The following is a 25,449-nucleotide window of genomic DNA, read 5'->3' as shown; positions in this document are numbered from 1 at the left end:
AACAACAGCAAAACCCCCCCACAAAACTAAAAAAAATTAATTTTATTTTAAAGAAAGAAATGTTACAATAAAAAAGAATGAAATCTTGCCATTTGCAACTACGTGGATAGAACTAGAGGGTATTACGCTAAGCGAAATTAGTCAGAGAAAGACAAATATCATATGACTTCACTCATCTGAGGACTTTAAGACATAAAATAGATGAACCTAAGGGAAGGGAAGCGAAAATAATATAAAAACAGGGAGGAGGACAAAACATAAGAGACTCATAATTATGGGGAACAAACTGAGGGTTACTGGAGGGGGTGTGGGAGGGGGGATGGGATAAATGCGGAAGAGGCATTAAGGAATCTACTCCTGAAATCATTGTTGCACTATAGGCTAACTTGGATGTAAATTAAAAAAAAAATAAATTAAATTAAAATTAAAAAAAAAAAAAAAGAAAAGAAAGAGATGTTAAACACACAGTTATCTGACTCCCACCCCACCCCCACCCCTGTCTGTTTTGGTCTATATATCAGGGACTGGCAAACTACAACTTATGGGCCAACTTTGGCTACTGATTATTTTGATAAACAAAGCTTTATTGGAATACAGCTATGCCCATTCACACATATGGTCTGTAGGAAAATGTTTTCAAATAAAGAGAGTGGTAAAATCATTATTAGAAAGACAAAAAATACCCTATGTACTCTGGTTTAAAACTTACCTTTTCGATGTTTAAACAATATTTTCTTTAGGATTTCTTTTTAACCACAAAAACCTGCATCTTTTGAATCAGATATTTAAATCTGTTCCAAATAAAGATTTTAAATCTGAATCAGAAATATTTAAGAGGTGAATGACTTCCATTTGTAAATCCCACTATTTAGCAGTAAAGATGTTCCTCAAATGAGACCAAGCTTTATGGTGGGCTTCTAACTGTGATTAGTGAGAGCAGGACTTTCCAATATGACTTTGTAACACAGAGAACCCTGAATTTCAGTCAGCAGGTCAGTATGTTCTTCTTTTTTTTCAAAATCTTTTATTTATTTTTAAAATTTTATTTATTTATTTTTAAATTTTATTTATTTTCTTGAGAGAGAGGGCCCAAGTGAGTGAGGGGCAGAGAGAGAGAGAGAAAGGGAGAGAGAATCCTATGAGGGGCAGAGAGAGAGAGAGAGAGAGAGAGAGAGAGAAGTGGGTCTCATCCCAAGTGGGGCTTGTGCTCATTGAACACGGGGCACGGGCTCACCCAGTGCAGAGCTCGGACTCACAAACTGTGAGATCATGACCTGAGCCAAAGTCAGATGCTTAACCGACTGAGCCACCCAGGCGCCCCATCGGTATGTTTTTCAAACTGCACCACACACAAGTTTCTTCTGCCTCTATAGCTGCATACCTAAAATAGTCTGAAGGTCAAAGCGAGACAGACATACCCTTGTCACAAATGTATTGACCATGAATGATACAGTTGAGTTTATTTCTTCCACTAAAATTATGGGAGAAAACAAAACATACCTAAAATAGTCTGAAGGTTAAAGCCAGATATACATACCCTTGTCAGTGAATGCGTTGACCATGACTGACACAGTTTACTTCTCCCACCATAACTATAGAAAAAAAACAAAACCCAAACTCAAGGGTAATCACGACAACAATCTTCAGAGGAAAAAGGGAGAGAAATAAATTCAACAGTGGTTAAACACAATGATCAGTCTGACTTGACTTTCACTAGAAGGCTGTTTTTTTGTTTTTGTTTTTTTTAATTTTTTTTTAACGTTTATTAATTTTGAGACAGAGAGAGACAGAGCATGAACAGGGAAGGGGCAGAGAGAGAGGGAGACACAGAATCAGAAGCAGGCTCCAGGCTCTGAGCCATCAGCCCAGAGCCGGATGCGGGGCTCGAACTCACGGACCGTGAGATCAGTGACCTGAGCTGAAGTCGGACGCTTAACCGACTGTGCCACCCAGGCGCCCCTAGAAGGCTGTTTTTGGAGTCCCGTATTTTAATTGTCAAGTAAAGAAGGTTGTAACAGAAAGGAGGTCTACGACAAAGTAATGTGTGGCCAATATGTAAAGTGACAGTGACCTGAAACAACCATAAAATCATCAGGTTATTGACAGCTGGAGAAATTCCACATGGTAAGCAACTTAGCTACAAAGAAATATTAGAGGTCTGAGATGAAAAATACACTTGAATCTGTAATTGAATTAGACAAGCCTCGCTGCTCGTAGGGCTATGCTGGTCACCAGGATACAAAGCAAACGCTGGGTTACCAGAAGTGCATTTATCAGCCACAGTGATTTATTGAGTGCTTTAATAATACAAGTGTACATCAACTGATCCACAGTCAAAAGTGGCAGGTCCCTAAGAAATTTACAAGCACTTTAAGTAAATCAAAATACATATTATTTTGTTCAATCCAACAGTCTTCTGTGTGGGAGACAGAAGGCTAGTGATAAACAGAGTCTCAGTAATGCACAGTGATTCTGATTGAAGCTTTTGTACAAAAAACTTGTTCCCAGTAGCATGCACCCACCAATAAAGACTTCAGTACAAAAAATTAATCCTAAGCACTACATTTAAGTAGAAATGAGATATAATTCTGAATTTGTGTTTTCCCAAAGATCACATAAAAGGAAAAAAACCAAAATAAAACAAACACCAACAAAAAACAAAACCACACAGTAATACGAAGCTTTGTAAGAAAGCTCTTACTATTACAGATCCGACATTGTTTGCACTGAAAACAAAAGTTCCCATCCATGTTGAGGTGGGAAAAAAAAACCCCAAATCTTTCAAGTTAATAGAAATCAAAAAAAGGGAATAAATTGAGAAGGCAGGGGTGGAGGGAAGAGAGAGGGAAGAGGAGGAAGAGGAGGAAGAGGAGGAAGGGACAAGGGACGGGGGATGGATGACACATCATCAGAAAAAGGTTCAAAATGTAATAAAAATAAGAAGATCAGAACCGAGGTCCGGAGGGGTGGGTAGGGCTATTGATGCACTTGGTGAATGTGCTTGCACAGGTCCGGCGGGGGCAGCAGCCAGCAGGCCCCTATGTGGCATACCGCTTGGTCCACTGTCTGGCCATCCGGTCGTGCTCTGCTCTGTTGGTCATGTACTGTGTGGCGATGCTGCCCACCAGAGGGTCAGCTGGAAGGGAAGCAGAGCCGGGAGTCAGTAAACAGCAGCAGCACCTCCTCTTTCAGAGCTGGGGAAAAGGAGTGTCTGGAAAGCTAGCCCTCGTTCAAGGAGCAGACGGGGAGGTGGTGGAAAGCGGCTCTCTACCCTGGAACCACGTTGCTTTAGCAAGACCTGTAAATGCCCTGCCAGAGATAGATCACATCTCACACCAGTTGCCCAAAGAGTCGTCTGCTTGTGCCTTTACTGATGGCTCCTGTCATGTTTCCTGACAGGTCTCATTCTCTCTCCCTGTGCCCACCGCACGTCTCCCATCCTCCTCCCCTCGTTTTCAGATAGACTCTTCACTGAGAACTCTTCGGGAAGTGGTTGCGATGGACTGGCTAAGTCCTCCACCCGGAGGCTTAGCCCCCCCGGTGGCCTACACTGAGGGAACCTTCAAGAGCCTCAGCCAAACACAATCAAGCAGCAGCCCCGAGTGAGACCCACTGACACAGGGGAAGCTGATCTACCTCTCCCTCCAAACTGGGGAATGTCAAAATCCATATAGCTCTTTATTACAAAAATACTGGTAGATATTAAATAATAGCTAATACTCAGATACACCACGTCCTAACACAAACATACTAATTCCAAAAAACTCGGAGGAGCTGACACACCAGGAAAGTGAAACACAGGAGGGTAAGTCACTTGCTCCAGACGGAGTAAGTGGAGGTGCCAAGCTCTGGGCCCGGAGCCCCCACACTTCACTACACACTGCTCGGGAGCCTGCTCTCCACCCAGACAGGACCCCCAAAAATCAGAGCAATTAAAAAAAAGTAATTTAGGTTTCTGGGGACCCCAGAATGCACCCCCTTTTCCTCCATTCTCGTCTGATTTTTATTTCCTCTACTTTTGGTGTTGAGAATTTGGGTGTATTAGAGCAAGTAGATAAGAAAGAACCAAAAGGGAACAGGAGAAAAATTAGCAAACACTATGTTAAAGACAAGAAAAGAGTAAGGAAGTGTGCCCATGCTCTAACACAACTGATAACTGGGGAAGATTCTGAGACTCTAGCCTAGTAAGACATTCATGGTTATAGCTTCTTAATATTAGAGGTCCAAGAGAAACACCACCTTTTAATGATCTGGTTAGGGTGCTGCTGCTGAAGCTTTTGAAAACCTTCTCGACAAGACACTGCTTACAACCTTGCTTATGTTTTCTTGGATTTGCGCTCAGCTTGTTATGATTATTCTAGGCAGAGGCCAGTGTCTTATGCTCACTTATATCACAAACAAATTCATAGACTACCCACTATTTGGGTTTGTTCAGAACTTCTGCCTCTCTTCACTTGCCCAAATCCTATAACTGAAACCACTGCCTAAACCAACCAGGTTCAAGAAGATGAAAACTAGGAATACCAAATGCTTGGAAACTGGCTAAGATACTGTAAAAAAAAATGCAGTCTTGCAGTTCAGATTAAGTAATGACTTTAGAGTCTAAAGGGACGAAGAGAAGTCTGAGTCACACAAAAAAAATCATCTTGCTCTAATTTCTCAGTCTAGAATGCAAAACCTTAGTGAAAACATAGGTATTCTTAAGAGCTGAGATCTACGTCACTGAAGACAGGTGTTTAATTGAACAGAATGTCCATTAGTGAAATGCACTAAAGACCCATCTGTGCTTCCTAACTCAATGGTCACGGTAAAGGACAGGTTTAATGTCAGAATGACCAGTGATGTTAATGTTCTGCCTCAAATCATATCCTCACAGTGTGGGCATACGGGAACAAGATAGGTCTGTCATTGCAGCTCAAAGGAAGAAGAAGGGGACAGATGAAGGATAGGGAACAGGAAGCTGTGGGAGGGAAAGGTTTTATATCAAGTGTTAATACTATTTTAGTAGGGGAAGAAAGGAAAATCTCATAAGGCGGAGAACTGGTAAAATTAACATGCATTGTGCAAAATTTCTTTGTATGCTTAAACAATTTAACATTACATTTCTTTCAGAGATCCTTTTACCTTTTCAAGTCTGATTTTAAAAAGGCTATTTTTTCATATTATACATGCTAACTGTAAAAGCAATAATTAATAATAAAAACCACCTCCAACAATACATATGACAGAAAGTTGTAAGTGAAGACCATCTCCAAATTTACTCAGAAAGAAGTATTGTTAACATTCATAGATCTTCCTGAACTTCTTCTCTAAACACACAATTAAAAAAAGATTAATGTACAGAATGCTTTTATCATCTTAAAAAATCATGATATGGTAAATAAGTTTTTATGTCAATAATCACAAATTGATTTCATCATTTTTAACATTTACCTGAATAACCAACTTCTGGTCTAGAGACATTTGGGCTCTTTTCAATTTTTGCTTTTATAAACAATGCTGTGAGGAACATTACTGTGCATACACTTTCACAAATTTATGCAAATCTGAAGTTTGTTTAATGTACAAATGAAGGAATAACATAAAGGTATAAAATGAGGGAATTTAAACATCGAGTGTTGTTAACCACATAGTTCTCAATGTTAAAATGTTTTTGGTGAATAGAAGAAAATTAAGATTGTAGGTTAGTGAGTCAAAACTATGCAATATATAAGCAGCAAATGACTATCACAGAGAATTTAATGGAATGAGACCCACTCTTTGTAGTGTATTTATAATTACGATCCTAAGTAAAAACAAATCTCCTTACATAGGTTTCATATTTCATGGATACAGATATGTCAGGGACGTAATAACAGTTTCCAAACATGCATTACTTGTGTCTCTAACAATTTCTTTCTAAAAAAGAAGAAAAATTCCCATCACTTTAGGTTTCTACGTTGTTAGTACTTTCCCAAATCTTCATCCGTCTTTGATATTATCCTCTATTGGTCTTCCTCCTCTTACTAAAGAAGATCCACAAAATTTATCAGTGGATAAGTAAATTAAAGTTTAAGTCTTCTACACTTTTTGCCTTGTTCACAGCAAAAATTTGAATTTTTGAGAAGAGGAGCATGTTTATGCTTACAGCACAGGGCTGGATGATTTTAAGCACTTAATTCTCCCAAATACCATTGATGCATCTATTAAAGGTTCCCTGAGGCTGAGGAACAGGATTTACAGGGTGGGGTCAATGGAAAATAATGGGGGTGAGAGTTGGTTTATAATGCTCTTCATTAACTAGACCTCTAAACCACATCATCTCGTCTCTTTAATAAAAATGCCATCACTTTTGTTGACACAATACTAGCTATGAAATACTAGCCTGAATGAAAGTGCAAGACTGAAAGACCATTGATTGGCAAGGGGCAGTACAACTTCCTCTTCTCCCAGCTCTACCTCCTGGTCTCACCTCTGCCTCCCAACACAGTTTCAGGCGCAAAGAGAAGCTATTCACTAAATGCTTGTTGACTGAACAGCCATCATGATTATTTACAAGTGAGTGAAAGGTGATCATATTGAGTACTCTGCCCCCTCTCCCATTTTTTTGAGATCTGTGATCTGTGCACCTTTGATTCTGGACGGTGAAGTCTCAGACAACTCCTGCAACTTCATCGCCCAGCTGGCCTCTCTCTCTTGGCTGGGGCTACACTGGGTACCCTGGAAGCCAAATGGGTTAAAGCTTATCCAGAAAGGGAGGGGAGGGAGACAAGAAGCAAGACTAAAGGAGATAAAGAAGCAGCTGTATGGTAAGAGGGGACTGGAAAAGACAGGCAGACTACTAAACTGCTGAATGATTCTATTTGCAAGGTCAAAGAACATTCTATCTTGGTTGGTAGGCGATACGGGAAAAATTACATGGAAAAAAATTTTGATTCCCTTTTCTTAAGAAAACAAATATGTTCTTAAAAAACACAAACAAAAGTAGTACAGAATATAGGAAAAAGGCATGGGCTTTGGATACAGACTGCTTGGGTTTATATATCAGTTCCACCAAAAACCGAGTCACCTTGGGCGAATTACTTAACTTCTCTGTGCCTCAGTTTCCTCAACTACAAAATGGAGACAATAACAGTAACGACTCCATAGATTGTTATAAGAATTAAATGAATTAATTCTTGTAATGCACATACAAAATTGCTATTACTTTCAAAATAAAGACTGGCAACTAAGTGTTCTTGTGCATCTTTTAAAATATAAATCTGTTGGGGTGCCTGGGCGGCTCAGTTGGCTAAGCATTGGACTCTTGATTTCTGCTCAGGTCATGATTTCATGGTTGTGGGATCAAGTCCCACGTTGGGCTCTGTGCTGAGTGTGGAGCCTGCTTGGAATTCTCTCTCTCCCTCTATGCTCTTCCCCCATACTCTCTCTCTCTCTCGCTCTTTCTCTCTCTCTCTCAAAATAAAATAAAAATAAATTTTAAAATCTAAATCTGATTGTCTTCGTGAAGACATTCTCTTCAGATAAAATCTAAAAGTCCTTAGTAGGGCTCCCAAGATCTTTGATCTAGACCTAGTCTTTCTAGCCTCCTCTGCTCATGCTTGAAGCCAGAAAAAACAGCTTGCAGCTTCTTCAATAAGCCCTGCTCTTCCGTAAGTCTGAACTTTTGCTTCTGCCATCTCCTTTGCCTAGAAAGCTTCTCTTCATTCTCAACATTTAGCTCAAGCATAGCATCCTTGGGGATGTCTTCTAGGAGCTTTCTTGCAGTCTTAGTCGTCCCATTTCTGTTTTGAGTGTTCCCATCCCTATTACTGCACGGAGAATACTGTCTTTTAGTTGGCTGTTTACTAATCTGTATTCCCCCCTGGACTAGAACCTATGCATTCATTCGACAAATATTTATTGAGTCCCTACTCTGTACTGGGTACTGGAGAACTAGAGCTAAACAAAATCCTGCCTCATGGGGCTCTGCCTGTCACTCCGCTTCCCTCTTGCTAAGTCTGTTTACTGAGTGAATATAAGTATGGACAGAAACACATGAGACAATAAGTAAGAAGCACACACAAAATAGCAACCATATCACTCCATATGGCAGGTATCCCTGTGTGGTAGTACCATCATAAGTTGGTTCATCACAGACGTTTCTTCTCTAGATGTGAATTATCGGCAAGTCAGAGAAGGGGACCTGATGGTGACTGTGACAGCTTTCTTTCACTTTTCTGTTTTTTTTAACTTAATTATTTTATTATTGAAATCTGTGCTTTGCACTTCGCCATTTCTTCGATTCTTCAAGGTTATAAACGACTGCCTTGCCAGCCGTTTCATAATACCTGTGATAACATGATTCTTTTAGCTCCCATCAAGTCACTGGAGGCTTTCTGTATGTCTGCCTTGAAATGATGTCAAGTAGCTCATTTTTGTGTCTTTCATGGAATCTTTCTTCTGTGGTTCGGTCTAACCTAGTTTTATTTAAGTCTTATATAAAATGAATAAGTAATAGATTCTCATTATAATAAACTCAAGTAACAAAGAAGTACGTATGATATCAAAAACATTACCTTCTTCCTTCTATTTCCTCCATCCCTATACTCCTTCCATCTCAAGGTAACCACTGTTAACGGTTCGAAACTCATCCCTCCATACTTTTTTAAATTTATGTTTACATCAAATGGGAATCACATAAAAACATTCTGCAACTTGCATTTTCCTCTGTAACAATACACTGTGCTTGCATTTATATGGCAGCATGAATACACCTAGCTCATTACTTCTAATAATTGTAGGGCATTCCTTCATGGTTCTTCAGCATTCAATTCTCCGTTCCTCTACAGATGCACACTTAAATTTGATCTGATGTTTTGTTATAACAACTAGTATTACAGTTTTGTATAAATCTCTGAGCACATGGCTGGAAGTACTTCTGGAGGGGAGATTCCTGTTAAGTAACAGTGCTGGACAAGAGAGTACACATCTCAAACTTTTGGGGAATACTGCTGAGAACTGCCTTCACTACAAGGAATTTACCTAGTTTCTAGGCATTCTCAGCAACACTGCATTACCTATCTTTGTAATTTTTTTTTGTTAAGCTAACAAAGCCTGTTATTGTTGTAACGGCCTTTAACTTGATGCCTAAGGTTTCACATTTGCTCAGTTTTGTTCACTATTTATATTTCTTTCTCTGTGAGTTGTTTGCCTTTGTCCATTTTTTCTTACCAATATGAAGGAGCACTTTATGCATTACAAATATCAGGCATGCACTGAAGTTTAGCTTGGGTCTCAGTATTTAGCCAAAATCTGCATTAGTGTTTGGAAGACCGAACAGACAGATGCCTCCTTTGACACCATTTCTAGCTTTACCGAACTTGCGGAGCTCACAGATCATGTAAGTTACCATCATCTTTAATAAGCACAACACCCTCATTCGTACTCAATGCTACTATGTGAACAGTGGCTTTAAAAGTATTGGTAAGCGATACGAGGGTCACTTTGGACGGAAAATCTCTTTCAGCCAAAGACAAACGCTGTGACACGCAGGGGAGTAATTTGGACCTGCCTCCTCAGGTATTCAAACAAATGTTCCGAGTGAGATAGAAGAGCAGCTACCACATGTGAAGAGGCTGCTGGAACAAAACGGTTGGTAACACTGTCTGCTGTTAAACACCGGCACTGACAGGAAAGGACTTGGGAAAGACCAGCGGCTGTTGGCAGGGAAGGCAGCACATCCAGTGACTGTGGGAAGCAGCAAGCATGTAGAAATATGAGAAATTAAAATGCGAGGGGAAAAAACCTTATGTTTGCTTCGTCAATATTCAGAAAGTGATTTCTTTCAGCACCACACAGAGCTTCTGCTCACGGGAGCACTTCAAAGACCCTGTGCCCCCACCATCAGCCAGATCCTCAGGGTCTGGGCGTTGAGAAGGCCAGTCTTTACCTTTCTGTAACTATTAGAGGAAAAGGAAGCTTACCGACCTCAGAGCAAAATCTACCAGTAACCTACACTGGCATAAATAACCTCTCCTCCCAATTCATGCTTTTCATTAAATGAAAACATCTATTTAAGTATTGCAAATATGCACAGGAGCCATCTAATAGCTGGCAGTGCTGAGAAATTACATTGGTACATCATAATGACAAACTTTAAAAACATACTGAATTTTTAATAATGAAATTATAATATTACTTAAATTCTTAAAATTTCATATTTACTGCTGTATCTCAGAGGATCATTTTACGATGGGAATATTCAGCCTTGCCTTAGGCTGTTCATTGATTTTAACACTGGCTTTTCAGTATTCAGCCAAAATAAATTCAGTGCACCTCTAACAATAACACTATTTATCTATTATGTGTGGAGAAAATATTTTCTCTCAGTGTATCATTTGCCATTTCACCTAATTTATGATGCCCCGTGCCATACATAAGTTTAAAATTTTTAATAAGTCTATTTTTCCTTAATATTTTCCAGTTTCATGTCATGCTTATTTATAAAGGCCCCCTTCGTTCACTCCAGTATTTTAGAAATATCCCCCTCTATTTACATATAGTAACTTTTATGTGCAACGCTAGCTTTGTCATTCCTAAGATTCCTATACATATCTGGATTTGATTCTGTACTTGATGTTCTTTCAATAGATTAATTTGTCTTTTGATTTATTTGTTCATCCTGCTTTTCTCACTATAGTTTTATAGTGTGTTTTGATATCTGGTAGGGTAAGTTCTTACCCTTTCCCATTTTTTTTCTTCACTAAAATTTTACTTAAAGAACCCTAATCTTGATGAGGTTAAGACTCAGAGCATTTAAAGCAATTTCACCCACGGGTATAGGAATCTTCTGTTTCTTTTGAAGAATGTTATCAAGATTTAGGAATATCTGAGATATTCCTCTGGATCTGCTAATTAAATCAAGTGAGTAGGACAGAGTTAAGGTTTTTGTATTTTGGAATGTGGGGAAACAAGACTACTAATTATAGGCCTAGCCCAAACCAGAAAGATGGTTAAATACCCTGAGAAGATACATTTGATTTAAACCAAATGGTGAATATTATCCATAACATAAACTAGATTTAAATTTGAGAATGCTAAATAGAACTGCATACAAGTCTAGCAAGATACGCTGTTACTTCCGAATTAATAACCAGTGATGGTAAAAGGTACTGAGTATCTCAAATTCTAAAGAAACCATGAGTACCTTCCATAAGACTTATTAAGAGAAGATGAGCTGGCTTGGACAGCCCCAGTCCCGTCATAAAATACGGGGAAGGAGAGAAAGAAGTTTTGTGGGAGTACGGAGCTATTATCTTGGGAGTGTGGAACTTCCCTGTCTCCCTTCTCCCACCACCACAAAAATGGGGAGAGGATGACTTTTCCCTCTCAAAGCCAGGTGAAGAGGGTACCAAGAGACCCAACAGTAAAGACTGGGGTGCCTGTAAGAAGCAGACTGGAGTGTGATCCCCGGCCCGAGATTTGCCCCTTGACTGAGTAGCGAGAGGGGACACCAAGGAAATGGTCTGTACTGTCTCTGCTAGCTCATGAGTGTCCTATCAAGAAGGCAGCTCCCCAAAAGAGGGGACCATAGTAGCTAAGAGGCTCTTAAGAGAATGCTATGAGAGGGGCAGTGGTATTCTGGAACCAGCTTGCCAGCCAATTTTTAAATTTTTAGGAATTTTAAACACCACCATTATTAAAAATTAACATTACAATTAAATAAATTATTTACACAAGGGGAATCCTTAAAACTCATCATTTCTTAATTATTTTACTGCTATGATTACTATTCTCATAAAATTTTTTTTATGCCTACTCTATCTGTATGGTGGAAAAAAACAATGTGCTGCCATGCATCGTGCCCCAATTATGCATCCAATAAGGTCATGCATGTAGCCTGAATTGGCAAATGCTACAAAATTAGGACTTGGTTTATTGTTTTATTGATTGTCTGGAGCTAAGAAAGCCATGGAAAAAATGCAAATAATACAGATTAAACCTAAAAGTGTAGTATGTCTAGAGTCCTTACATTGTCAAAAGCATAAAAACTGGAGGATATATTCTTCCAGCATTGAACCTATTATCTCAATTCAGCAAAGGAGTTGCTCATGACACTAATAAGTGAAATTCCAAAATCCTTCTTTATTTCACTTTGGTCTTAGTTTTTTTTTAAATTTTTTTAATGTTTATTTATTTTTGAGAGAGACAGAGTGTGAGTAGGGGAGGAACAGAGATAGAGGGAGACCCAGAATCCAAAACAGGCTCCAGGCTCTGAGCTGTCAGCACAGAGCCCGACGCAGGGCTCGAACCCACGAACCATGAGATCATAACCTGAGCTGAAGTCGGATGCCTAACCGACTGAGCCACCTAGGCATCCCACTTTGTCTTAGTTCTTAAATGAAAATATCATCCGTTCATGTTAGAATTCCACTCATTTGTCAGCTGCAACCACAGGATGGAAAAAAATCACTGACTCACTGCTGGGAGAGTCTACTGACTACATGGAATTTACATTAATGAGTATTGTATATTTCATTACTTGTAAGTTGTGTACTACACATTCTTTACATCAGTAAAATATGTAATAAACTTATGTACACCACCCCACTCCCACCCCTAGCCCGTTGTTAAATATTTACCAGGACACCACAGGAGAAGGGGTTAGTAAGAGGCTGAGCCAGGGCTGGGTCTTCCACATCAGGGAATCGGGCAGTGAGCTCTCCCAACTACTCATGAGAGGCAGCATTTTGACACCTGTCACCTGTCACCTAGAAGGCATGGATGGCAAGATGGTGCTTGCCAAGAAGCAGTGAAGATAATAACCACAGGAAATTAGGTAAAGGGACACCGTCTTCATTCATTACCTAGCCTCCATATGCTTAGGAGTTAGGCCTTGAAAAGGGAGGAGAAGGTGGTATCTGAGAGGCAGACCATGTTCCATCCACCCTGATGGGAGTGGAGGAAGAAATTAGATTTAAATCAGGTATGAGGTGGGAGTTTAAAAATTGACCAGACTGGCTAACTGAAAGTGACCTGGATGATATGAGATCTGCTAAATATTATTAAGGAATAGAAAAGCAAGATCAACAAAATAAGGCCTAAGGCAGTGATGGGAGAAAATTAAAACCATTCCATATTAACGCCCACTGAACTGAGACTGCTCAATAAACACAAAATACACTGGCTCTGATCTAAAGTACACGGTTGATAAAATATTTTTAAAAATTTAAAAGCTCATCCTATAAGTCTAACACTGTAGTGCTATGTACATTAAATCAATGTGTTTGGAAATATAAAGTGTTCTGTTAGAATAGGCTCATCTAAAGAACAGCACAGATGGTGCATTCCTACTGAGAAGCTATTGGATTACAATGCCAGGCTTAGTTAAGCAATAATTCCTAATGAACTCTAGGAAAAGAGCCTTACAGTAGAGGACTTGCTTAAGACACCAGAAATTCACACATTGCTTTCCCCAAAAGACCGCTGCAAAGAGCTGTTGCTGAACCAAGCAGGAGTCAAAGATGCCAAGATGTTGAAACTGGGTTTTGTTTTTTTTTTAAAGCAGCTTCAACGAGATACAATTCATACAATTTACCCAATTAAAGTGTACACTTCAATGGTTTTTAGTACATTCACAGTTATGCAGTTATTACCATAATCCATTTTAGAACATTTTCATCATCCCCAAAAGAAACCTGGGACCCCGTGGCAGTCACTCATCCTCCCAAATTTTCCAGCCTGTGGTATCCAGTAATCTACTTTCTATCTGTATATATTTGTTCTGGACATTTCATATAAATGGAATCACACACATAGGGTCTTTTGAGATCGGCTTCTTTCACAAAACATAGTATTTTCAAGGTTTTATCCATGTGATAGCATGCATCAAATCAGACCTCATTCATTTTGTTTTAATTTAACGTTTATTTATTTTTGAGAGAGAGGGAGAGAGACAGAGTGCAAGCTGGGGAGGAGCAGAGAGAAAGGGAGACAGAATCTGAAGCAGGATCGAGGCTCCAAGCTGTCAGCACAGAGCCCAATGAGGGGCTTGAACCCATGAACCGTGAGATGATGACCTGAGCTGAAGTTGGACGCCCAACTGACTGAGCCACCCAGGCACCCCACATTCATTTTTTATTGCCAAATAATATTCTATTGTATGAATATACCACACTATGTTTATCCATTCATTAGCTGATGGACCTGTGGGCTATTTGGACTTTTTGGCTATTAGAAATAATGCTACTATGGACATTTTGCTTGAACATGTTTTCATTCCTCTTGGTATATACCTACGTGTAGAACAGCTTGGTCATATGGAAACTCTTTGTGTAACCGTTATAGGAATTGCCAAAGTGCTGTCCAAAGAGATTGCATCATTGTACATCCCTACTAGCAATGTGTGAGGGTTCCAATCCTCCACATCCTCATCAATACTTGTTATTATCTGAGGATGGTAGATTATAGTGAGAGAATAGCTATTTTTAATAGTTATTAAAAAATATATACTCTTTATAAACACTTGTTACCGCCAACCATGGGAAACAAATGATCTTCAAAAGGGTATTTTTCTCATGGTCTCTAGCTGCAAGAGACTGAAGATTATCCTGGATCCGCTCTTCCCTCTACTTCCAACCCCAAATATAGGTAAAAACGACAACAGCAATCTAACGAGACTTGTTTGTAATGTATATCTTTTCTTCAAAATAAAAAGTTTTATTTTTATTCCATAGTCCTCGGATGTAGTCCACTCTCTACAAACAAGTATTGTAATTTATCAATTTTCCCATTGCACAGTGTTTTCTATTTACACTCTTCAGTAGCTAAGAGTGGTACAGGAGATGGCTTTCAAGAGTGAGTGTGAATATAGCAATTGTGTCCTACATACTATCATACGTGTCCACAGTCTCCGTTGCATCTGGGAATCTGGACTCGAGTCCAGGGATATAAATAGCCCAGCTCAGAGCCAGAGATGGACAAGAATCTCAAGGGTTTCAGTTTACCAGATCATTCTGACTGCCTTCAAGTGCCAGACATCTGTAACTGAAGCAGCTCTAAGGATGCTGTCCCTGTTGAGGAATAACACTGAGGGTGTAGGCTTTGATTAGGGCGCAGGCCTTGCTCTTATCCTCTCCTCTGAAAGGGATGTTGTTGAGTTCTATGCTAAAGCTAGAACCCAACCATTCTCTCTGTCTATCCCTGTGCTTGCTAACTCCTATCTCTTGGTGAGGGTAGGCAGTATTTCTTTCTCAGTCTTGTATCACAAAACCAGTAGTATTTGGGCACTTTGGGTGACCAGTCAATAAGTATTTGTTTAATGACTGAATTAATGGGTAATCAGACCCACTGATGAGGATGAAATTTAGCATGTAGATGTTATCAAGTTCCTGGCATCTTCCTCCTTCTCGTGCATAAGGCTAAATGACATTTATACCTGTAGGATCAGCAGCTCTCCAAGTTGCTGACTTGAGATAGTAAACATTTGGGCAGCCCTAGTGTCATTATTTTGTGGTTTAATATTTAGTTATCTCTGCTCCGAATCTAAAGCAGACAAAATGATCTATTTCCTTTAATTGAACTCTTGCTTTCTTCAAGCTTCCCTATCTTCTTTTCTCAGTCCTTGAAGATTTCAATTCTCATAATTCATATAGTCTTTTTTTAAGTTTTTTAAAAAAGTTTACTTTTATTTATTTTGAGAGAGAGACAGAGAGTAAGTGGGGGAAAGCCAGAGAGAGAGGTTAGACAGAATCCCAAGCAGGCTCCATGCTGTGAGGGAAGAGCCTGATGCGGGACTTGAACTTATGAACTGTGACATGACCTGAGCCCAAATCAAGAGCTGGATGCTTAGCTGACTGAGCTACGCAGGTGACTGAAATTTGTATATTTAGTCTCTGTTCAGTATTTTCTTGTTTTATGGTATCTTGCCTGAACTCGAACCGGTTGTTTTAACCCGGTGGGCAAAATGTTCTCCCCTACTTCTGCTTCAGCCAAGTGGGCAGGTCTAATTCTAGGACTCAAACTATTATTGTACTCTTCTAATATAGGTAAAGAACCATTTCCAAACAAATTCTAATATATCATAAGTGGCAAACTGTTTCTCATTTTTCTGCTGGCAACATGGGGTGACAGGAGGGTTAACCCACTGGGTACCATAAACTAAGTAATATTCACTGGTCTTAGAATGCATCCTTCTTGTTCAACAGGATTGGTTTAGAAATCTGTGGGAGATCAGGCATAGCCAAGTTTACACAGGTGCTAGGGATGTTGTCATAGTGGCTAGGAAGCCAAATCCTGGCGATTCTGATCCCCAAATATCTCTTGGCCCTTCTCTTCCTCTTCCCTCTTCATGGTCTCTGTCATCTTTTACCTGGATCATCAAAATACATTCTTAAACCTCTCTGCCTTCAGTTTATTCTCAGGTGAACTAAACCTTACTTTTTAAAGTCACAAACCTGGTCATGTAAGGTCTCTCTTTCAAAACTTTCTATTCCTGCCCAACTTCACCACCATGCCCATCCCACATGAGATCCCCAATAGCAAGGCTAACTATGCATAAAGATGTACTTTTGCTAGTAACCTGTTTGATGTCCCTGATGATTTTCACCCATTAAATTGTTTTTTTTTTTCCGTGGTGCCTGGGTGGCTTACTTGGTTAAGCATCTGACTTTGGCTCAGGTCATGATCTCATGGTTCATGGGTTTGAGCTCTGCATTGGGGCTCTGTGCTGACAGCTCAGAGCGGGGAGCCTGCTTCAGATTCTGTCTCTCTCTCTCTCTCTCTGCACTTCTCCCACTCGCACGCTCTCTCTCTCTCTCAAAAATAAACATTAACAAATTGTTTTTTCAGTACATTAAAAAATTTTTTTATCTCCTTTTAAAAAAATATTTATTTTTGAGAGAGAGAGAGATAGGGGCAGAGAGAGGGAGAGAGGGAGAGAGAGGGAGGGAGGGAGGGAGGGAGAGAGAGGGAGAGAGAGAGAGAGAGAGAGAGAGAGAGAGAGAGGAGATAGAGAATCCCAAGCAGGCCCTGCACTGACAGTGCAGAGCCTGATGCAGAGCTCAAATTCACAAACTTTGAGATCATGACCTGAGTCGAAATCAAGAGTGGGTCACTTAACCGACTGAGCCAGGTACCCCTGTTTTTTCAATATCTTAATCATACTTTTATCTTCAATAAGGGCTGTTCTGTTTTCCCTTCTCTTTAGACAACTATTTAGTGTTTACTGTTTCTGGAGGAAATATGTTTTCAAAAGAGGTAAACATATTAATGTGACAGAACGCTGTAACACAGATTAGTGTGAAATCATTCAAAAAGGAAAATTCATGCTAAAAACTTTGTGGTAAGTGCGAAGTGCTGGCCTATATATTAAAACAGCATCAAAGCAAAGTGGCTTCCGTCTTTACAGCCCAGAACAACAACTCCTGACAACAATTTGGTCAGTCTACATTGTCCTTGTCTTCCCCAGGGAGATCAATCTGTGCAGAAGAGGAAGAAAATACAAACCACTGATCTCATGGTAGAGACTGGGGTGTGTGTTATGAAACGCAGAAAGGAAGAAAGAAAAGAGGTGAGACAAAACAAAAAAAGCACTTATCAAAGTTATCTGTCTACATATTAACTCCTTAGAAATAATGAACTATTGTTTCCGATTTTATTTTTAAGTAATCTCTACACCCAACGTGGGGCTCGAACTTACAACTCCTGAGGTCAAGGGTTGTATGCTCTACTGACTGGTGCCCTAATAATGCTGAACTATTTAGTCGCAGTCATGCGTGCCTGTATGTGAGAAAGAGAAAAAAAAGATCAAACTGCTTGTTGTGGGATTTTTCTGATCAGCATTTTAAACTGGATTTTAAACCTTTTCAGAATGAAGCCAACTTCTCTCTAGCCAGCTGGCCCCTATAACTGGTGGAAATCCCACCTCTTCGCTTCCTGATGCTTCCCTAAGTAGGTCTTTGATTACTCCTAACAAGCCCTGTTGCACCGGCCTCTCTAACCTGCTGACCTTTCTTCACCTTAATACTTCTCAGCCCAGCTGCAAGCCTCTCTTACTTTGAAAAAAAATGCCAGGCCTACTTTGGGACAAGGACATACATAAAAACTCTCCACCTTTCCCACTCTTCACCTGAGTGTAGTAATTCAGAGTTGGGCCTCTCTCTAATTGACTGCATAGCAACTTTGTAAAGTAGGGGAAATCCAGCTTGTGTCTGGTTGGCTCCCTCCCCACTTGGCTGATTTCCTGGCACATTTCCCCCTCCTGACATGCACAGACCTTTCTCTCCCAGAGGAAATGTTCATATGCCTGATCATAATGTGACCCTCCTCTAAGGTGCCATCTTTTCTACAGGTATGCACATTTTCAAAGAGAAATACAGAGACCACACGGAGCACCAAGTAATGAAACTAATGAAACGTGACTGGAACAAAAGAGTGTGTGCGTAATTTAGTTGTTTTTTGACTAGGAGGAATCTGGGGTTCTTCAGATCACACAGCCGAAGGCTACCATCCACTCTGCCACTAAGGCACCCACCCAGCGCAGCGTCTGACACACAACTGTATCTTTTCCATCCTCTCTCATAAGCCTGGTTTTGATTACTACTTTTCAGGTAGCTAGCTGTGCTAGTCATTCTTCATGGAAATCTGACCCTCATTGACGCTTTAACTTTTCAAATGACATTTTAGCATTCATATTCTACTACTTTAATTCTTCTTCCAAAACACATCATTAAAAGTGAGAAGATAGGTTATAGAAAACTACCTTCTTGGCTGTGATCATATAGATCATTTAATGGGTGGGAGGGACCATGCTTTTTTTACCCCGTGGATGATGCTAACAGGGGTTCACCTACGGGGGTTTTAACTCACTACTATATTTATTCAAGATTGGTCACACCATGGCATTCTTTTTGGAAATTCAAAGGCCACCCTTGATTCAACAAGAAATAGGACATGATGAGGCCCTAATTTTTAAATACTGTGTGGTGGGCACAGTCATAGGTCCCTAGATGCAAGGCTTCATGTGGAGTATTTTTTTGAAACTAAATTTCGGTGTTAAAATTCAATCTGGTAACAACCACTAAATTATACAAGCATATTTAAATTCTAAAATAGTTATTTTTACAGCAGCCTTATAAAGTTTAATTTACCCCCTTGCCCTGAGAGATTTAATGAATGCTTAAAACAGCTCCACCTATTTTTCTATAATTGGCTACATTTGTTCCCAGTATAAACATTCTGACTAGATTTGCATAGTGATTATATGTCTGGAGCTAATATTTTTTGGTGGTGGTGGTGGTGGTGGGGGGAATGAACAGACCTACTGCCCCTAAATGAGAATGAACTCATATCTGCATAAACAATTATATTTTCACTTGCAAATTAGGTACCGTTTGTATCTATAAGGTTTTCCTTGCTTAAACAGCCATTCTTCAGACATACACACAGTGAATATTCTTAGGAATGATGGTTTTAAAAATATACATTTTTTGCAAGGTTAAATCAACCCTCTAGACTTGTTAGTTTTGCTCTATTTTGTTAGAGGTCATGAGAACAAATTTTTGGTACTGACACATTACTTACTTAGGTTTAAAGACACACACACACACACACACACACACACACACACAAATACAGCCCTATGGAAAATATACTCCTCAAAGACTATTTGTGATGACGAAAATTAATAGAGTGGATGTCTTTTTAAATTTTATCTATTTGTTACATTTCACTTATAGAATACTTTTAGTGAGGATTCTTGTTTACATCCCTAAATTGTCAGTTTGAAATTTACGGACATCAAAAATATTTTTATTCTTCCAGATAAAACACTAAGTCAAAAGCTTCAAAGAGAAAATCATTAGAGAATACATGACCTGCTCAGCACACCAGGAGAGCCTTCCAGTTCCATAGTAATAAACAGATAATAGAGGGATAACTGAACAGCTTCTTGGCCTCTAAATGAGAATACGGCCACTATTTGTGTGAACAATGACTATATTTTCAATTGCAAATTAGGTCCAGCAGGTACTATAGGGCTTTCCATATTTAAATTTCTCAGTCCAGGATGATCAAAAAAATTAGTAATCAATCAAAATAATATTGGAGAACTATTCCTGTAAAGATAACAAAAGAATTAATTATCAGCATTTAACTTGGTTAGAGGTTATTTCTAATGTACATGCCACCAAGCCACTGTTGTGTCAACTCATGCAAAATATTTCAACCAAACTTCAAAATTCTTATCGAAGGGACAAGTAGAAGTTTGTGTCCTTTATTCAGTATCGTTAAAGAAAAAGGAAAGAAGGATGGATATATAAGGATATATAAACTGCTCATGGCAGGACAGTCAGGCTCTACTGGTATTTTTTTTTTTTAAGTTTTTATTTATTTTGAGAGAGACAGAGACAGAGTGTGTGGGAAAGGCAGAAAGAGAGGGAGAGAATCCTAAGCAGGCTCCTCACAGTCAGCTCAGAGCCTGACAAGGGGCTCGAACTCATGAACTGTGAGATCATGACCTGAGCCAAAATCAAGAGTCAGAGGCTCAGCCAACTGAGCCACCCAGGCGCCCCTAGGCTGCTGGTATTAAACATGACTATATCTTATTTCTGGAGACAGTAAGTTTTGCTTAAAATCGGACATGAAAATTAGCTTAGTAATTTAAATCTAATTCTCGTTTGTACTAAGTTCAAGTCTCTAGTATGTGATATCTGACACAGAAAGACCCTCAGGTAAACTAGTGTGGGGGTGACAGGTCATGGTTAAGGCTGACTAAAAGGCAGAGAAATTAATGTTTAATATTTTCCATGCTCAATGGCTCGTTGGGATTGCCTGTCCCTGGGAGTGATGTTAAATGCTGAATGAAATGCACTTGGGTTCCTTAAAAGGTGCCTGGCTGTGCTAACAAGGCAACCCTCAAATTTACAACCAAGTTTTAAACCAAAATAAAAATGAGTAATTGTTTCTCCAGAGACAACATAAAAATAAAACTTTAGTGCTTAATTTCATTAGCTGGTTATTTTTAATCTGTCAAAACTAAAGTCCATGAGTTGTAATGTTTAGCCCAAATCTATAGCAAATCGTTACATTACACTTGTGTTGAGACTTCAGTTTTCTGATGATTTATTTGACTGATCTCATTAGAATTTCTCAGGAAATTGTACTTAATTTATATCATGGGAATGGAGGTGTTGTAAAAATTTGGTTTAAGAACTTGAATTGGTCAATAAATACCATTTAGATGAGCAGATTTTAGTGAACACAAGTGTGGAAACAGGCAAACCAATAGCCCATCCTGGATCGGGATTATCCAACTGATGGATCCTAAGAAACTATGTCATATTTTAAAAGTTGGTACATATTACCCCTCGCATTCACTTAAAATATGCCACAAGTTAAAGGAAGGATGAAATTCTGTAAACTAACCACAAGTGAGTCCACTTTGGGAAAATCTGCTGAGATGGTACCTTGAAATTCCTTTTCTTGGAGACTGATTTCTGGATGGTCCAAACATCAATGCTACTTTTAAATGGGTCTGAGATTCAGGCATCAAACTGAGAAGAGATGTGTGTATACTTATACACAAGTCTGTGTATGTGTCTTCTTAGGTGTATAAAAGTGAGGGGCAAAGGAGAAGCTATAATGAAATGAAATACTGATTGTGTATACTTGCACTTATTTGGGTTTTCACCCTATACTTACAGAATAGAAGATATTAAGCAATGTACTTTTGAGTTCTGAGAATGAATGTGCAGATCAGACATGGTTAAGTCTGAGACGAGCCCAAAGTCATGGTGAAGTATTCAGGCAACCAGGTTTTGTTAGGGCATCAAGCCATTAGTGGCTTCGGAGGACATATCTCATTAGGCGGAACCAACGCTTGCCCAGCTACTATTGTTGGTGTGTCTTCGATAAAATGATCTATAATATAACCTTCAAGGGATATCAACCCAGAGTATAACAATGAGAAATGCAGTAAGACAGCCATTTTGACATGCTCGTCTCGGACGTAGGCTGACCTAGTGTGTTGATGTCAAGAGACACAAAAAACTAGAATGACTTTCTAATGGAATTTGTCATTCCCTGTAAACTCCAAGGAAGCCTACTTAAGCCTCATTGGTGGACAAGAGGGTAGAGAAACAGAATAACAGAGTACCTCGCTAATAAAGAACTGAGAATTTACCTTTGAAAAAAGTTACAGATGAGGTCTGCCAGGCTTCTTTGAAAAACTGAGTAAATGACTGGGAAGTTGAATCTCATCAGTTGTATGAAATACATCATACATTACTGATAGGTAAAGAAAGGAATAATGTTACATAACAGACCAATTCTGTGTGCACGATTTCAGAATGTTAGTATTTGTTAAAAAAAAATTCTTTTTTAAATGTTTATTTTTGAAAGAGACAGAGACAGAGTGCAAGCAGAGGAGGAGCAGACAGAGAGGGAGACAGAATCTGAAGCAGGCTCCAGGCTCTAAGCTGTCAGCACAGAGCCCGATGCAGGGCTCAAACTCATGAACCGTGAGATTATGACCTGAGCCGAAAGCTCCCCACAAAATGTTAGTATTTGTTTTAAAGTTGTGTAGGATTTTAATGAGTTAATTTACAATATAAATTTTAGGGGTGCCTGGGTGGCTCAGTTGGTTAAGCGTCCAACTTCGGCTCAGGTCATGATCTCATGGTTCATGAGTTCGAGCCCCGCATCGGGCTCTGTGCTGACAGCTCAGAGCCTGGAGCCTGCTTCAGAGTCTGTCTACATCTCTCTGCCCCTCTCCTGCTTGTGCACTCTCTCAAATATAAATAAACGTTAAAAAAATTTTTTTTTAAATAGAAACTTTGATGGGATTGAAGAAATGCTGGGTTCCTGAGATATACGGTTTAGCCACCTGAGGGGCATAAAGGACACAATTCTAAACCATGAATTTGTATTATATATATTAAGGATGAATCTTTAACTTCATATAAACTTAATGAATGTACATAACACCGGTGTTAAAAAAGAAACAACAGGCCCCAAATGGAATCTCGTGTGCTAAACCCCATGTCAGCAAACCAAGACTTAATACCTAACCCAACTGCTGTTTTAGCCCCTCCCAGGAATGGAATCTTAACTGGTCGGTCTGGAATTTCCGGGTCAGCACTAGTGACGTAATCCACCTAATAGACCCCTTCCTTCCCCCAAAGAAAGATGAGGTAATCTGTTGTTGCTTTTTTTTTACTCCCTGCCCACTCCTGCTCAAGAGCCTTCCATTTTGTACAGCTCCTTGGAGCTCCTTTCTATCTGCTGGATGGAATGCTGCTCAATCCATGAATCATTGAACAAAGCCAACTGGACCTTTAACTTCACTCAGTTGAATTCTATTTTTAACACTGATTTCACCTTAAATCCAAGATCAGCTAGTTTTTAACAGTGATAGAATATCAACAATTCTAATCTGCTTTCTTTTCTTGTTTCTTTCTGAGGTTTTGTTGGGTACAGCTTTTGAGAAAGCCTTCTCATGTCTAAAAAAATCTGAGGAACTTACTGTTAATGATTGGAAAAAAATAAGAACAGAACAGAGGCGTTTAGAAAACCAAACCATTTCTTCCAGAAACAGATGTCCAATTTTGGATGGCTATGTATAATCCATTTTAAGAGCTGTGTCAGTTTATTCATGTAAATGGGAGGTTAAAAATCACTGACCAAAACAAAGGCGCCATAATTACGGCTATAAGCATGCTGAAGTATGCTTTGACAAGACATTAAAAAAACTTAAGACACTGTGATGGGAAACGGCTTCACTCCACGCCCACAAGTCATGCTTCTTTGTAGTTATCCTCTTTTTCCCTCAAAAGGTTATAAACTTCATAGTATCATTGATTCTTATTTTAGCATTTTATTTGACTAAAGTGTGACCAAAGGTTTCTATTATTCTAATTTTTTTTTTTTTTAACGTTTATTTATTTTTGAGACAGAGAGAGACAGAGCATGAATGGGGGAGGGTCAGAGAGAGGGAGACACAGAATCTGAAATAGGCACCAGGCTCTGAGCTGTCAGCACAGAGCCCGACGCGGGGCTCGAACTCACAGACCGTGAGATCATGACCTGAGCCGAAGTTGGCCGCTTAACCGACTGAGCCACCCAGGCGCCCCTCTATTATTCTATAAAAAGAGATGAAATGCAGAACATTTTGGGCTATGTTAACAATGGAAACCTGTCAATTTATTGATTTTGTTACCTTACTAAAACACCATAGACCAATTTTATGATTTATATAAAGGTGAAAATTTTTCCCCCTGAAATAATCTTCAACTTTGATATGAAGACCTTAGTTTAGATATAATCAAGGTGATTATGAATCGATAAGAAAATGTTTATTAAAATTCAGAAAATAGGGACACCTGGGTGTCTCAGTCGGTTAAGCATCCGACTTCAGCTCAGGTCATGATCTCATGGTTTGTGAGTTCAAGCCCCATGTCGGGCTCTGTGCTGACAGCTCAGAGCCTGGTGCCTGCTTCAGATTCTGTGTTTCCCTCTCTCTCTGCCCCTCCTCCACTCATGCTATGTCTCTCTCTCTCTCTCTCAAAAAAAAATTTTTTTTTTACAAAATTAAATAAAATTCAGAAAATAAAGGACTTTTTTAACATTAAAAATTTCTATGGTAAATGTTATTAACATGTTTTGGAAAATTCATTTTGTTATAAAATGACTAACTCTTATGGCAACATGTAAATGTATTAGTAGTTCAGACAACTGGCTGACAATAGCAGGAAAAGGAGGAAAACAGGCTTCCAGAATTTTCATCATCCTAGAAGTCAATGTTTTTCTGGATGATCTATGGCCATGGCTACATGTTCAAAGGTTTGAATGGTAGTTGAAGAGCATTTCAGACTGTGCTTCCTTCATGTGGTAAAAACTGTTGGAGAGATGAGGTTAAGCTAGCTGAGATGCCTCAAAACCGTATATTCTTAAAGTTTCACAAGTACAATCTGTAAAAAAAGTCATTACAAAAGAAGAAACAGTGACTATTCCTAATGACAAGAGCCAGGATTCCTGATTGTGCAGACACTGAGCTGCAGGGGCGACCTCTCTAAGGGCTACCTCCTAACTATTTAGCTCTTGGGACTGCAGAAAGGCTCAAACCCAAAACTTCTCTGTGGGGACATCCTTGTGTAGGTTCTTTTTACCTAGTGCCTCAATAATATCAACATCTGAATTCAGTGAAGTAGACATTTACCATGAGCCTTTTACAATGCGGGACATCTTGCTAAGGAGTAAGCAAGACGGGGAGGAGGATCAATTCCTGCCCTTATGTCTAAAATTTTGGAATTGACCCAAGGGATACAGGAGTGCTGCTGCATAGGGGCACTCGCAGCCCAATGTTTATAGCAGCACTTTCAACAATAGCCAAAAGATGGAAAGAGCCTAAATGTCCATCAACTGATGAATGGATAAAGAAATTGTGGTTTATATACACAATGGAGTACTATGTGGCAATGAGAAAGAATGAAG

At 39.3% G+C, this 25,449-nt stretch overlaps 1 protein-coding gene across 5 annotated transcripts in view; it reads right to left on the bottom strand.

Annotated features, from left to right (window-relative positions):
• Positions 1 to 2,265: 2,265 nt before the first annotated feature.
• UBE2E2 (ubiquitin conjugating enzyme E2 E2) overlaps positions 2,266 to 25,449 on the bottom strand; it is a 374,957-nt gene continuing 351,773 nt past the window's right edge. For all 5 annotated transcript variants that reach the window (XM_060638561.2, XM_060638557.2, XM_060638559.2 and 2 more), the window contains one exon: positions 2,266 to 3,136. In XM_060638561.2, the coding sequence (XP_060494544.1) occupies positions 3,133 to 3,136 (4 nt within the window). In that variant the 3' untranslated portion in view covers positions 2,266 to 3,132. The remainder of the gene's footprint in view (positions 3,137 to 25,449) is intronic.

Source organism: Panthera onca, chromosome C2, assembly GCF_046562875.1.
Source record: "Panthera onca isolate mPanOnc1 chromosome C2, mPanOnc1 haplotype 2, whole genome shotgun sequence".
NCBI classification, from domain to species: Eukaryota; Metazoa; Chordata; class Mammalia; order Carnivora; family Felidae; genus Panthera; species Panthera onca.
Note: the sequence above shows the minus strand (reverse complement) of the source record. Positions and strands in the feature narration are given on the sequence as shown.